Source organism: Camelus ferus, chromosome 7 (genome assembly GCF_009834535.1).
Source record: "Camelus ferus isolate YT-003-E chromosome 7, BCGSAC_Cfer_1.0, whole genome shotgun sequence".
Taxonomy (NCBI): domain Eukaryota; kingdom Metazoa; phylum Chordata; class Mammalia; order Artiodactyla; family Camelidae; genus Camelus; species Camelus ferus.
This window is the reverse complement of record NC_045702.1, coordinates 82751419-82765164: the sequence shown is the minus strand read 5'-3', so window position 1 is coordinate 82765164 and position 13746 is coordinate 82751419. Positions and strand designations below refer to the sequence as shown.

Below are 13746 nucleotides of genomic sequence, written 5' to 3'. Positions count from 1 at the left end.
TACAGAAGGATGCTGTCCTGGTTACCAGAGACCCTGTGGCCAGCTTCAGAAAGGGACCTGCTGCAGAATGGAGCCTGTGACTTCCAATCACATCAACTCCAGGGTCCCACAGAAAGACTCCACTCTGGACTCTAGCACCGTCCCCTCTGCCGACTCAAGGCAATTTTAGTTACCAAGAAGCCAATGATCCAGAGGGAAATCAACCTGAACCTTTGCTATTATAATTTCATCAACAATGCAGCTTCAGCAGAGTACGTGGTCCCCCGTCTCGGCCTGAATAGGAAAGGTGACTACCTTGGGATGTTCAGAAATGAACAAATCCACTCTATCCAATGATAACAAAGACATATTGCAAAACCAGCTGTTACTTACATGAGTCTGTAATCATTCCATTTATTCATTTGTGACATTCAAATAAAAAGATAAATCACTGGCTGCTAGTGTTTTAATGTTTCTTTCTAGAAAGCACCAGCATCATGAAACATCTCACCCAGTGATCCACTGGCTTAGGAGTTTTCTTTGGTCAGCTCTAGTTTAGTGTTTGGAGTTCCTAGGAAGCCCAGCAAATAAAACATTATATGCCGGGAAAACAGAACGGGCCACACTATTTTATTTATTTAGAAAGGGCTTTGGTCAATATTATGAGGTAGGTCTGTTAGGACTGTAGGAAAGAGATCCTGAACCCAAAACCGAAGTGGAATCAGAGGAAGCCTAAAGACAGTCAAACAGTGAGACAAAAATTAAATTGATCATGCTGTGTGCTTGCCTTCCACGTATTTCTTTCCTTTGCTTTTCACCCACTGTATCGACAAATATTTTGGGGAGCCCGTGCCACGGAAAAAGTGTTGCAGTTGATGCAAACCCTACAAGACATTCCCTGCCTCTAAGTAGCTTACATCCATCTCGGGGGATGAGGCAGGACCACCGCATCAATGCTTCAAGGCAGCGGTGATATTTCCAATGTGAAGCCGAGGCGGGCAGGGGTAGAGGCAGGCAGAGAGCCAGGCAGATAGCTGAGGGCTGGGATGTTCCAGGCAAAGGAATCAAGGGCACCCTCTGAACTGTCTTTATTTTAAAAGTCATACAGTTTGCTATTTGAAAAATGAACAGTTTGGAATCATTTAGTCCCTGTGTGCCATGGACTGCTTTACATTCTTTATGTACTTTTTTGTTTCTTTCTTTGCTTAATCCTCAAGGCCATGGATGGAAGATGTGAACACCAGGTTTGAACACAGCTGGAGCTTCAGAAATGTCAACACCCTTTGGCTGGAGAGTTTAACGTGTGTCTGTGTGCTCACAGCTGCACATACGCTGTAAGGGTCTGATTAAACAGCCTTATGATAACTAATAGTGATTCTAAAGTCCTTTTGACAATCCAAAGAGCTTTGAATTAGGACCCCTGGAAATTCTGCATAATTTTTCTCATTCCTTTGATATCATTCTAAGTATTGCATTGAAACATATTTATGACCAGACAGCTACACTTTATGTTTTCAAATATAGTTGCTGTTACCTACAGAGATATCTATTACGTACAAGGATTTTATCTGGCCAGAGTTCATTTTAATGAGAACTCTGAGTGGATGTGCACGTAGAAGTTACAAAACACAGAAACACGTTCTCACATACAGTTGAACTACGGGAGCAACAGAATTGCTGCCTTTGCGTGAGAATTCATGCTTTTGAAATCTCATACATATCATCTAGTATTTTCTACAAATTACTAGTGTTTGTGAAGGCAGTCTAAGCTAGCAACCCAGTATTTCATCTTGTTAGGGAAATGTCACAAATGATTAAATCGTATACACAAGATAGGAATATGAATGAAATGATATCCTTCATGGTAAAACAGATGTTAACTTCTACCTGTTCAGAAAAAAATGCTGCATAAAGGGCTTCTCTCACCACTGTGTCTTAGAGATTTTTACTCTCTTGAATAAGGAACCAGTGGTACACACATAAGGGGAAAGAGAAAGGTCTGTGTAGTTAATGATTATAGCTCAAGCAAAATAATTAATGGGAGAAGCCAAGGAAATACAATGGCACTCTTTTGTTTGCATCTCTATGAGGCTATGTTGTTGCCCCCCTTGGGCCTGGCCCACTGGCCGAAGCCCGGTGACCCTGCGCTCTCGGTCAAGGTTTACCCGATGGCATGTCTTTCCAGGAGCCTCTGAACGGGCATCGACAGCTTTCCCAAGAACCGCTTGATGATGGGGCGGCTCTTGGCAAACTTGTCCTTCACCTCGATTTCCAGCACGTCAGTGGGCAAGGACACAAAGCTGAACTGCTGTAATGAAGAAAACAAGTCCCGTCAATTTACTGCGAGGTGTGAAGGCTGGCCGATCCCCAGGCCATCTGCTTTGGGTGATGTCATTGTAAAAAACCCAAGCAGCCATATATTTATATCTATATTTATATCTACATTTATCTATCTATCCATCTGTCTATCTGTATATCATCTATCTCAACATTTCAGAAATGCTGTGGACCCTGTTTATTCAATAAATGAATAATGACAACCATGAGGTGCTTCTTCAGTGCTTAAAAATAAGGTTATTCTCTGAGATTCCAATAATCAAATCAACTCTAAAGAGAAAGACTGCTACCCAGGTTTCATCATGTTTGACTAAAGGTACCAACATACCTAAAGAAAGAACAAGCAAGCGGGGTGGAGGGTGGGAAGGGATAGACTGGGATTTCAAAATTGTAGAATAGACTACACTGTATAGCACAGGGAGATATACACAAAATGTTATGATAACTCACGGAGAAAAAAATGTGACAATGAGTGTGTATATGTCCATGAATAACTGAAAAATTGTGCTGAACACTGGAATTTGACACAACATTGTAAAATGATTATAAATCAATAAAAAATGTTAAAAAAAAAAAGCATCCAAAATGGAAAAAAAAAAAAAAGAAAGAAAGAACAAGCAAAACTCATCTATTATTAAGGAAATGCACATTAAATCAACAATGCAATGTCTTTTTTTTTTTTCTTCATGATTATAATGGCAAAGATTTTTTAAAAGTTTGATGATACCCTGCATTCTGGAAAGTGGGGAGAGACAAGAATTCTCACACTCTATTGATGGAGATAAAAATTGATTTGACCCTTGGGAAGGGAATTGGCAATATTTATTGGTATTTAAATGATAAATTCCCTTCAACCCAGAATTCTACTTCTAGGAATTTTCTCTCTGAAACTTAACTTGTACAAGAGTGCAAAATATATATACATTTTATAAGGATGTTCACTGGAGTATTATTAACAATAGCTAAAGGCTGGAAAGATTTAAAAAATGCCTACCAATAGGAAACCAGCTAAACGAAGGATGGCAAATCTTTGAAACAGAGAACTCTATTGTCATTAAAAGATCTAGGTAAATAAATATGTTCTAACATGAAATGATACTTGACCAATTAAATGAAAAAAGCCTGATATAGAAAAATGTGAAGAGTGGGATTCCACCTGTACTTTGAATTGCAGAGAAAACGCCTGGAGGGTACACTCCAAACTGAACTCGAGAAAGTGGGCTGGTAGAGGAGGGGAGAGAGCAAATCTTTTTCATTTGATTCTGAAGTGTTCGTTTCTTAAAGGGCACACTGTGTGGCTTTAAAAATAAAAGCGACAACAGTTAAAGGAAGACTGTGATCACCAGAAGTTGGCTTGGTCAACAACAAGCGTAGAAAAGGAGAGACAGGTAAACGTTTTCATTGCCCAGTTCAGATTACCTGGGAGGACTCTTGATTAACACTGAATGTTACAGTACCCTTAATCAAGGGTTGTAAAACAGCTGACATATATAATTATTTTCTTTTATTCTGATGAATTCCTAACAGCAATCTTTTCACTGTAGTTGATTTCGAATTTCAGAGATTAAATATGTTGGGCATGCTAATGTTAATGTTGCCTCTGTATCAGTCAGGATGGGCTAGGAAACGCTGCAGTAACAACCAAGTCCCCAGTCCCAGCGACTTCACGGTAGCAAGGTTCTGCTTCTTGCTCACAGTGCCATCGTGGGCTGGCAGAGGGCTCTGCTCCTTAGTCACTCAGGGAGCCAGGCTGATGGAGCGGGCACCCTCTCAAACACTGCCAGTCACAGTGACAGAGGGACAGAGAACTCTGGAGGGTCTTCCTCCAGTATATAAGTGTTCGCTTTCAAACCCAAGTCTTCATCACAACTAGACACACACCCCAGCCATCCACAGGGACTAGGAAATGTGCTCCTACCATGTGTCTGGGAGATAACAGAAATATTTGGCAAACAGCAATAATGACTTCCACACCCTCCATGTGTTACTTCTAATTTCCATTACAAATTCGTTTCAGTTACCATCTATATAATTGTTAAGAAGCAATCATTCCTGGTACTGACAAAACTGAATTTCCAAACCCAGGAATAGGCTTGATCCTCGTCTAAGAAGGTCTGTTTGAGTGAGCATCCAGGCCCCCTAACTGTCTCAGGTCCCCAGACTCTGGTATCTTCTGCTCAGTGATTCCACGCTGAATGTACCATCACGGACCTCCTCACCTAAATGCTCACCCATAGGCAAGATGCGCTACAGTACTTGTACGTGACAGAATGGTTAATAATATTCTAAATGACAGTAATTTATGGTTAGATGTAAATATCATAATAGCAACAATAACACATGAAAGGACATTAAGATAGAAGACGCTTGTTTTCCAAAGCCAAGTACCAAGAGCAGGAAACACGATTTATAATCACAGTGATATAAATGAAACACATAGAAAAAAGACTAGAAAGACCTACAACCAATTTTAATAGCAGTCATTTTACCAAGTAAGAATATACTTCCCCGCATTTCTTTCTCTGATGAGCATGTAGTTGGTTTTTTTTTTTTTTATTTTAATTGAAGTCTAGTCAGTTTACAATGCTGTGTCAATTTCTGGTGTACAGCACAGTGCTTCAGTCATATAGGAACATACATGTATTCATTTTCATATTCTTTTTCACCATGAGTTACTATAAGATATTGAATATAGTTTCCCATGCTGTACAGTATAAGCTTGTTTCTAAGCATGTATTGTTTTTATAATTAAAAAATATAGTCAGCTTTATTAAAACAAGGGTTTTTCAGGCTCTAGCAGCCTGCATGGGACACTGAAGTCAGTGTCCCAAAACACGCTCTGAAACTTGGGGGCGACTCCTGGGTTCCTTCCTCCCTCCTCTCTTCACATATCCACCCCGTTGTCACTGGCACCAGCCTGTCCCCACCAGGCCCTCACTTCCGTGCCATGGTTATCGGAGTCCATGTAACCCCACAGCGAGGTCAGGTTCTTTAAAGAACCAGTGAGCACCTTTGAAAATGTAAAAGTCTGTCTGTTCACCAGCAAGCTACCTGCTCTTGGGAGCCTAAGGCCGGGGTGACGCGTGTCATCTGGCTGCTGCCCCGGCTCTCACTCTGAGCCTCTGAAGAGCTTCTGGAGTGAGGTGGGCGTGGCTTCTCTTCCAAGGTCTACACGTCTAAGTTCCTGACTTTCTCATTCGCAACCTCACGGAGCCTGAGCATCTTCAACTAGAGACTGGGAGAAGAAGGTCCATGCCATGTCACATTTGCTGCATCCTTCCTTCTCCATTCCTGGTCTCCCCAGACTCTACCTGCCCCATCCTCTACTATCGCCTTCTCCTTCTGACTCTTAAATTATTGGACTTCTTTCAAATTTACTACCTTATTTCAGCTGGATTTTAATGGTCAATAACTCTATACAGTTGTTTGTAGTAACTTGTAAGCCTGGTTCAAATAAGAGATAAGATAAGAGCTACAATGTTCCTACTATTAATGCCCACTGTTTTCCTGTCCAGGGAAATGGCCCAGTTAATGGTCAAAAGAGAAATCTGTGCACCATGTCTGCAAAAGATTTTCAAAAAATGCATCATGGATCTAAGCCCTCTGCTCCTTGGGGACTTTTGTCTCCTTGCATCCTAGTTCGCCTGAGAAAGAAATCAACGTGGCAAGTGAAACAACCACCCTCAGATCCTAGGGATCTACAGTCTGGCCATTTCCCACTTCATCGTCTTCTTTTTGCTCGAGAGCATCTAATGGGAACTGTACCCCATGCTTGGACCAATCAATCAATCAATGGCTCCTTATCTCAGGATAAACCATGAAACCATTCTAAACAAAGAAACTCTTGGTGTCTTGAGGGTCAGAGAATAAAATTCCATAGGTCACCTTTCCACCAGTGCATCAGATTCTGAATTCTTTTTCTTGGGTGCACTTGAAGAAAAAACTTCAATCATCAGACCTCTTATAATTGGGCAGGAATGGCAGGAAGAGAGGTGTGCAAGACTCTCAGGCATGAGCTGGGATGACACAGGATTCTCACAGCATCAAGCCTCCTTTTGGTTAAAAGTTAACTTTCTTTTGTTTATGCACAGGCTGTGGGACTCATTTCTGCTTTAGGCCACTGGTATGTAGCCTTGACTTTCATTAGAATCATCTGGGGAACTTTCACAAAAATACCCATTACTGGATCCCATCCTTGGCTCGTTAAATTAGATTCCATTAGAGATGGAACTGGGCACTGGGGTGTTTCAAGCACCCCAGATTCCCGTGCAACCAGAGTGGAGAACCACAGTTCTCTCAGTAATAATCCATTTCAACATGGAATACTCATTGTTAGGGAAAAACATCCCTTACGTCAAATCTAAATCTTCCTCTGTGGCCTAAATATTTAGTCCAGTGATTCGTAACCAGTTCTTCAAACCCCAGTTTAACAGCTTCTTTATTTTGTTGGTCTTGGCATTCTTATTAATAGCAGTGGATGGTAGCGAGCCTCTAGCCAGCAGATGCCAGCAACACATCCCAAGCTGTGACAACCAGAAACAACTTCAGACATTGCCCAATGTCCCCTGGAGACAAAGCTGCCCTTCCTGAGAACCACCGACACAGGTCTACGTTCTTCCGTTTTCCAGAGAGCTGTTAGACTGGTGTTGCAAAATATGTTTTTTTAAAAAAATATATTTTGGTTGGCATTGTTACATAATATGCCATTTATAGAAATAAGGTGATTTATTTATTATAATCCACCTGGCTTCATAAAGGATATGGGGTAGATCTTTTATAAACAGAACTTCCATAAATTGAACTTACTGAAATAAAAACAGAGTAGAGAACTAAAAGAAATACTTAATTGGCAGTGGTGTAAACTGGCAGAAGTTCCATACTGGGCAACTGAGGCAGGGGTCAGAAGAGTGTTGGTCTTAAAGGAGCCAAGGGCTCAGAAGGAGGGGGGTTACATATTTACTCACAGACACTTGCTGGGCACTGACTCTGAGCAGGGTGCTGGTGACACGGCCACCGCCCTCAAGTCCTGGAGTCACAGGTCGTTAACTTTAAGAGCTCACAGTCTTACACTGTGGGTAAAATGCCAAAACAGATGGTTCCATAGTAAGACTCCTCAAAGGCTCAGCCTGATAGACAGGTATGGAGAGGAGGGGTGGCGATGGTGGTGGGGAGAAGGCTGATGAACAGGTAAAGACAGCTTCCCCAAGGCTGCAGTTCCTTAACTAAGCCTTCACAGACAAGTACACATCAGCTGGATGAAGAAGGTGTAGGAGGAACACTCCAGGGAGAGAGAAGGTGGTGGGAAAAAGGCTGAAATTCACAGAGTGTGCAGATCCCTTTGAGAAATGTGGGTGCCTCACTACATCTGGGTCATAGTGGGGATCACGTAATAAGATGAAATAGGATAGATAAGTAGGATCCAAATCATAAACAGCCTCCTGGCCAGAGCTTGGACTTACCCCAAGCCATGTAGGAGCAATCGAAGGATCTGAATTATGCAAATGACACACTTGGATTTGCATTTTAGAGGAGTCACTGCAGTAGTGCTGGGGATGTGCCCATAGATGGGTCAGGCCAGGAGGCAGACAGATCAGATGCGACAAGTGAGAAACGAGAAGGAAGCCTGCCAGGCAAGGGGTGGGTGGTGACAGGATTGTTGACTCGCTCAATGCCAGTGAGAGCCATGATGTGTGGGAGAGAAGGAGATCACAGTTCCCAAGACTGGATATGCAAGACTGAGAGCATGTGGGAGGACTGAGAGCTAGAAATGAAGAGAGGGGCTGAGTGACTGAATGTCCCAAAGTAATGAAGGTAAAGACTCACGGAAGCCGGAGGTTGGGTGTGGAAGGACCAGTGAAAAGAGAGCTGGAGAGCTTGCAATATTTTCACACGATCTAGGGTTGCACTGGAATGGATGACTGGTGACAGATGGAAGTAAAGGTCAATGAGATAGAAGAGGTTAAGGAAATGAGAATCTGATGGGTCATTCATGGGGACACTGATCATCCAGGATAATGGTTTAGGTCTTGGGGAGAAAGGGAAGATGGTGTTACAGGTAGAAAGTTCTAGTAAAGTTGTAGCTGAGGAAATAATGGGACCCATCATGTAGTCTTGATGGGACTACATCATTGATGTAGCCAAGACAGTAAGGACATCAATGGGAGTGGGGGAACTATAATCAAAAATGAAGAAGTAGCTGTGGGAAATTTCAGAGACACGTTCAGTATGAGTTGGAAAGTACTTTCACTTAGGCGTTTAGGGACATGTATGAGAAAAGATGACCCCAGTTGGAGACAGCAGAAGTCAGGAAGGGTTGAGAATTAAAAAGTGGTAAGGATGGTTAACTTGTTTTGGGTCATGTTACATTTGAAGAGGTAGGAGGCTATTTGGGAGTAAGGCAAGAATACAAACGCAAAGCCAAGATTGGATGCCTGGTGATGTGGGGCAGGAGTGGTCCAAACTGTTATGTGAAATAGGCCATGATATGTAGTTAGAGGGACATCTAGTTTTGCCTCTCTTCTCTCACAGCCATAAGGGGAAAATAAAACACCAATTCCACGCATGAGAGACTGCCTGGTGCCATTCAGCCAACATCATTATTTAACACTAATGGAAGTTAAATGGATTAGTCTTGGTTGCTTCCTGGGCAGAAGTTCTCCAAGGAGAAGGAAAGCAGGAAGGAAGTAAATGGAGCATGCAAACTGCAGCTACTCTTCTTTAGAAACTTGCATGGCATGTGACTGTCAATTCAGGATGACACTATTCGTTGAGTTTAAAAACGCCAAATAGAGTGCTGCCTACAGTCAAGTCCAAGAAGAGACAGAAAAACAGTTCCACTAGCAGAGCAATAATTGAATCAAGAGCAATTGTTTTCTCTCTCATTAGCAATATTGTAGGGCTTTCTATTAAGAGGTGATGCCTTTGGGGTCTGCCATGCCATGCAGTGCGCAGCCTGACTGTATCCCAGGAAGGAAGTGTCAGAATCCTGCTGAGACAGAAGCCCTGTTATCCGCAGGGAATCTAATTGCTTTGAATAGTAAAAGCTGCTCTTGCAAATTTGTGATATATGGAAAGCTTATGTTTCCTCTTATGCCTAAGAACAAGTGAACTGGATCTTGACTGGGTCTCCACCACCTCCACATCAAGCTCTGAGAAAACTCAGAAAAGGGACTGAATATTATTCATTTTATTTGCAGGCACTGCTATGGCAAAGTGAGGCCAAGATTTACTCATGGCTTGACTGAGTAGGAAGCAAGGTCTGCATGTGTGTTCTTGTAAACGTGTTATGTAACTGTATATCATACTTAAAATATGTCAAATACAAAAATATTTATTATACATCCTACATACATGTATTCTATTGATAATCTGTTTCTATATCCATGTCCTTATCTACATCTATATCTGTATCTCTAAGTCTTTTGCTTCTGAAGATGATTCACTTGAGCACTTACAAAGAAGAAATGGGATTAGATAATAGATTGGAAACCAAGAAGACCAAAATTTGCTGTGTGATCATAAGCACCTTAATTAACCTTTCTGTGTCTACTTTACAGTGTCCCTAAGAAGGAAAAGAACCGTTCTCTCAACGTCACTGTCTGCATATTCTTTGTTGGTAAACTGTCATCGTCAGAGGCGAAGTTCCTCAACCGTACACCTTGGTCAACACAGTTTGTTCTTCTCACCTTCAGGAGCTTATATCCAATCAGTCATTGAGTCTAAACTCTCTAGAGTTCATTCTCTCCTCCTCACTTCTGCTGTCACTGGCCCCTGTAATTCCCGCTCATACAATAACCTCCTAACTGGTCTTCCAGTCTTCAGTTTCTTTCTTACAGTTACCAGTAAATTTATGCTTCTGAAACACAGAGCTGATCCTTCCATTCTCTTGCATAATAACTTCCCCTGACTTTTTCTCACTTACAGGATGAAATCCAAATTTCCTAACGACACATCTGGTTCCTGTCAACCTTTCTAGTTGCATGTATTATGTACATTCTCTGACAACCTCATTTTCTTTCACACATTTTTCAGGGACTATTTTCCTAGAAGTTGTTTTTTCCCAACTTCCCAGCCATGCCAAACTCCTACTCATCCTTTAAAAGCCCATTCAATAGAATTTCTTCTGTGAAGTCTTTTCTGACTTCTGACAACTGTTCTTTCTTCTGCTTCAGTATCTCCTCTATGATTCTTATCACATTATTCATTTTCTTGTGGTTAATATGAATGCACATGTAGCATCTGTTTTTAGTATAGCTATTTGCATGTAGAAATGTGTAATTTGAATATAGAAATCCACATCAACAAATGAGGGAATGAGTGACTGGCTACTCCCTGAGGTAATTCCACCCTGTTATCACATACTGATGTTGTGAAAGTGGAATATAATCCAAGCTTACAGGTAACCTAAAATACACTCATCTACAAGTGCTAGATTGACCCTTCAGTGCCCAAGCCATACTAGTTATTGCTCTGGTAGAAAGTCTAAGGGTTATATTATAGAGATGAGCTTTTCTGAAATGGAACTCTTCATTTGGATGTGAGATGTGGCCACTGACACAGGCTGGCATTGAAGAGTGAAAAATGTGGTAGGGAGAATTCTGAGATGCCCAAGATCCCCCTGCCCATCTCATATAATGCCCTTTTGGAGTGTGGGTGGGGCCCGTGAATATGATGTATGTCATGCCCATGTAACCAGGCAACCAGGTAACCAATCAGTGGAGCCCAAGTTAATCAAAAGGCAGATTAGCTGGGTGGGCTGACCTAATCAGGTGAGGCGAACCCTTTTGAAAAAACTGAACACTTTCTGAAGTCAGAGAAATGGAAGTGCAAGAGGGAGTCAATGCAAGGAAGATTCCCCATCACTGACTTTGATGATGGAGAAGGCTATGTGGTAAGGACCAGAGAATTGCCTCTAGGAGCTGAGAGTGGCCACCAGCCACCAACCAATTCAGTGAGGATCTGAATTCTGCTAACAACCCCAATGATCTTGTAAATGGTCTAGAAGAGAACATAGCTCATCCAGCATCCTTGATTTCCAGCAACCCTACTTTCAGTCTTGGAGACCCTGACCACAGAATCCAGCTAGGCTGGTCAAGACTCTTGATCCACAGGACTGTGAAATAGTAAATAGCAATTGTTTCAAGTTGCTAGATTTGTGGTAATCTGTTATGCAACAACAGAAACTTAGTGCAATAATCTAAATTAGAGTAAGTAACAGCAGGGTGAGGACACCTTCTGAACAGGTATACAGAGCTGTTTGTTGGCAGTTAGTGTTTAAATCAGTGTGCTACAGCGTCCCCCAAACTGGTTTCTATGTGATGTCGAGGGTTCCAGGAAAAAAAAGGGCTCTGATGAGAAGCACTGAGTTAAACAAGGGGAAAAAGATTTCCTTACTGTCAGTGACACAAGGCTTTACTTATACAAATGGGCAAAGATAGAATGCAGTCTCCATATTTGACTGTGGTGCCTCCCCTGGGGTGTGTGTGGTGTCATGGGAGAGACATGTGGTAGACTGCTGTTAGGTAGATCACAGTTTAGGAAATTGGCATTTTGTGTCCAGTTAAAGTTCAAAATACTGAGGGGAAAAAATAATTGTCAACCTAGAGTTTTATACCTACTAAATTCTCATTCAAGAATGAAGTAAAAATAAAGATATTGAAATACACAAACACTTCAAGAGTTCACCATCCACAAATTTCAGAGCTTTTTTTCCCCAGACAGTTTATAAATTATAAGCTAAGGCATCAGATTAATAAAAAGAGATACAGTAGAGATATAAAAAATCATGGTATATACAGATGGCCCCTGACTTAGGATGGTTCAACTTAGGACATTTTGACTTTACAATACATTCAGTAGAGACTATACCTTGAGTTTTGAATTTTGAACTTCTCTTGGGCTAGCAACACGTGTTATGATGATACTGTCCCGTGATGCCAGGGCAGCAGCAGAGAGCCACGGCTGCCAGCTGGCCACGCGATCATGAGGGCGAACAACTGGTAACGCCCACAACCACTCTGTACCCAGACATTTATTTTTCACTTTCACTTTTAGTACAGAATTCAGTAAGTTACATGAGATATTAATCACTTTAGTATAAAGCAGGCTTTGTGTTGGATGATTTTGCCAAACTGTAGGCTAATGTAAGTGTTCTGAGAACATTCAAGACAGGCTAGGCTAACCTATGAAGTTCGGTTGGTTAAGGGATATTAAATGCACTTTTGACTTATGATATTTTCAACTTATGATGGGTTTATTGGGACATAATCCCACCATAAGTCAAGTAGAATCTCTATATCTATCTATCTATCTATCTATCTATCTACCTACCTACCTACCTATGTATGTATATATGTATCTATCTATCTTTCTATCTATCATCCATCTATTGATATAGTCTCCACATTTTTGTATATATTATTTATAAGCAACTTTATGAAAATAAATAGAAAAAAATGTGTGTGTGTGTGTGTGTATATATATGATACACATATCTATACAGTATCATTGTAACACATGTCACATATATATATATATGCCAGGCTGAGTGCTACCTGTGTGACTCTCCTCTGAGATCAGTAGCCCCTTCCTTCTTGGTCATTCCTAATGTTCTTCTAGAGGGTGTGTAATTTGTCAGACATTCATTTTATGTACTAACTTTATCTCACTTTTTACTCAAAATTTTCTCTGGTTTCATTTATCTCATCTATATTAAAATATATTTTATCTTGCTGTATTGTATGCATTTTGTATATTTCCAGGAACAAGAAGTAATGTAAATATTTTCAGCGTGTACAGGATGCTGTGTAGCCTTAGATTTGGCACTTCTGTGCTCATAGGCAATGTCAGGTCACTGAGTGCTACGTATCTAAAGAGACAGGCCAACATTGAGGCTAGACCCCCTCTCTTCTCCAGCATCAGGCAGACCATTAGGTAAGAAAATCACTCTCTCCCCTTTTCCCAATCCTAGCCCCCAACAGTGGGGCCGTTATCCCTGAAGGAAAAGGTAAGGGGATCCCCAGATCTCTGCCCTGATTTTGTTTCTCTTAAAAGTGTAGGAGCTGGGAGAAGGGAACAAAGAACAGGAGTATGTCTCCTTCCCACTCCACGACCCTCAGGAGCCATAGTCCTAGGTCTGCGGTGAACAGGAGTAAAAGAGATTTAAACGGAACATGAAATTAGACTTGACTGGCTTATTAATAACACAGAGTGACCAGGAAGTGATAGGATGTACCCAAGACATCTTTAAGAGACAGTTGAGCACGGCTGAACACGGTGACTGGAAGAAACTAAAACTGATTATGGCATCACTCCGCTGATTGGAGACAGCTGAATTAAGCAGCTTGTCTGCCCACCTGCCTATTTATTGTGTGTGATTTGGAAGGTATATAAAATATCGGATTCTCAAATGTCCTCTTGGTCATTTTAGCT

The 13746-nt window shown here is 41.4% G+C and overlaps 1 protein-coding gene across 2 annotated transcripts in view; it reads right to left on the bottom strand.

Moving 5' to 3' along the window:
- Positions 1-13746, bottom strand: part of HECW1 (HECT, C2 and WW domain containing E3 ubiquitin protein ligase 1) — a 323530-nt gene that overhangs the window by 99205 nt on the left and 210579 nt on the right. For both annotated transcript variants that reach the window (XM_032484276.1, XM_032484277.1), the window contains one exon: positions 2145-2287. In XM_032484276.1, coding sequence (XP_032340167.1) covers positions 2145-2287 — 143 coding nt within the window. The remainder of the gene's footprint in view (positions 1-2144; positions 2288-13746) is intronic.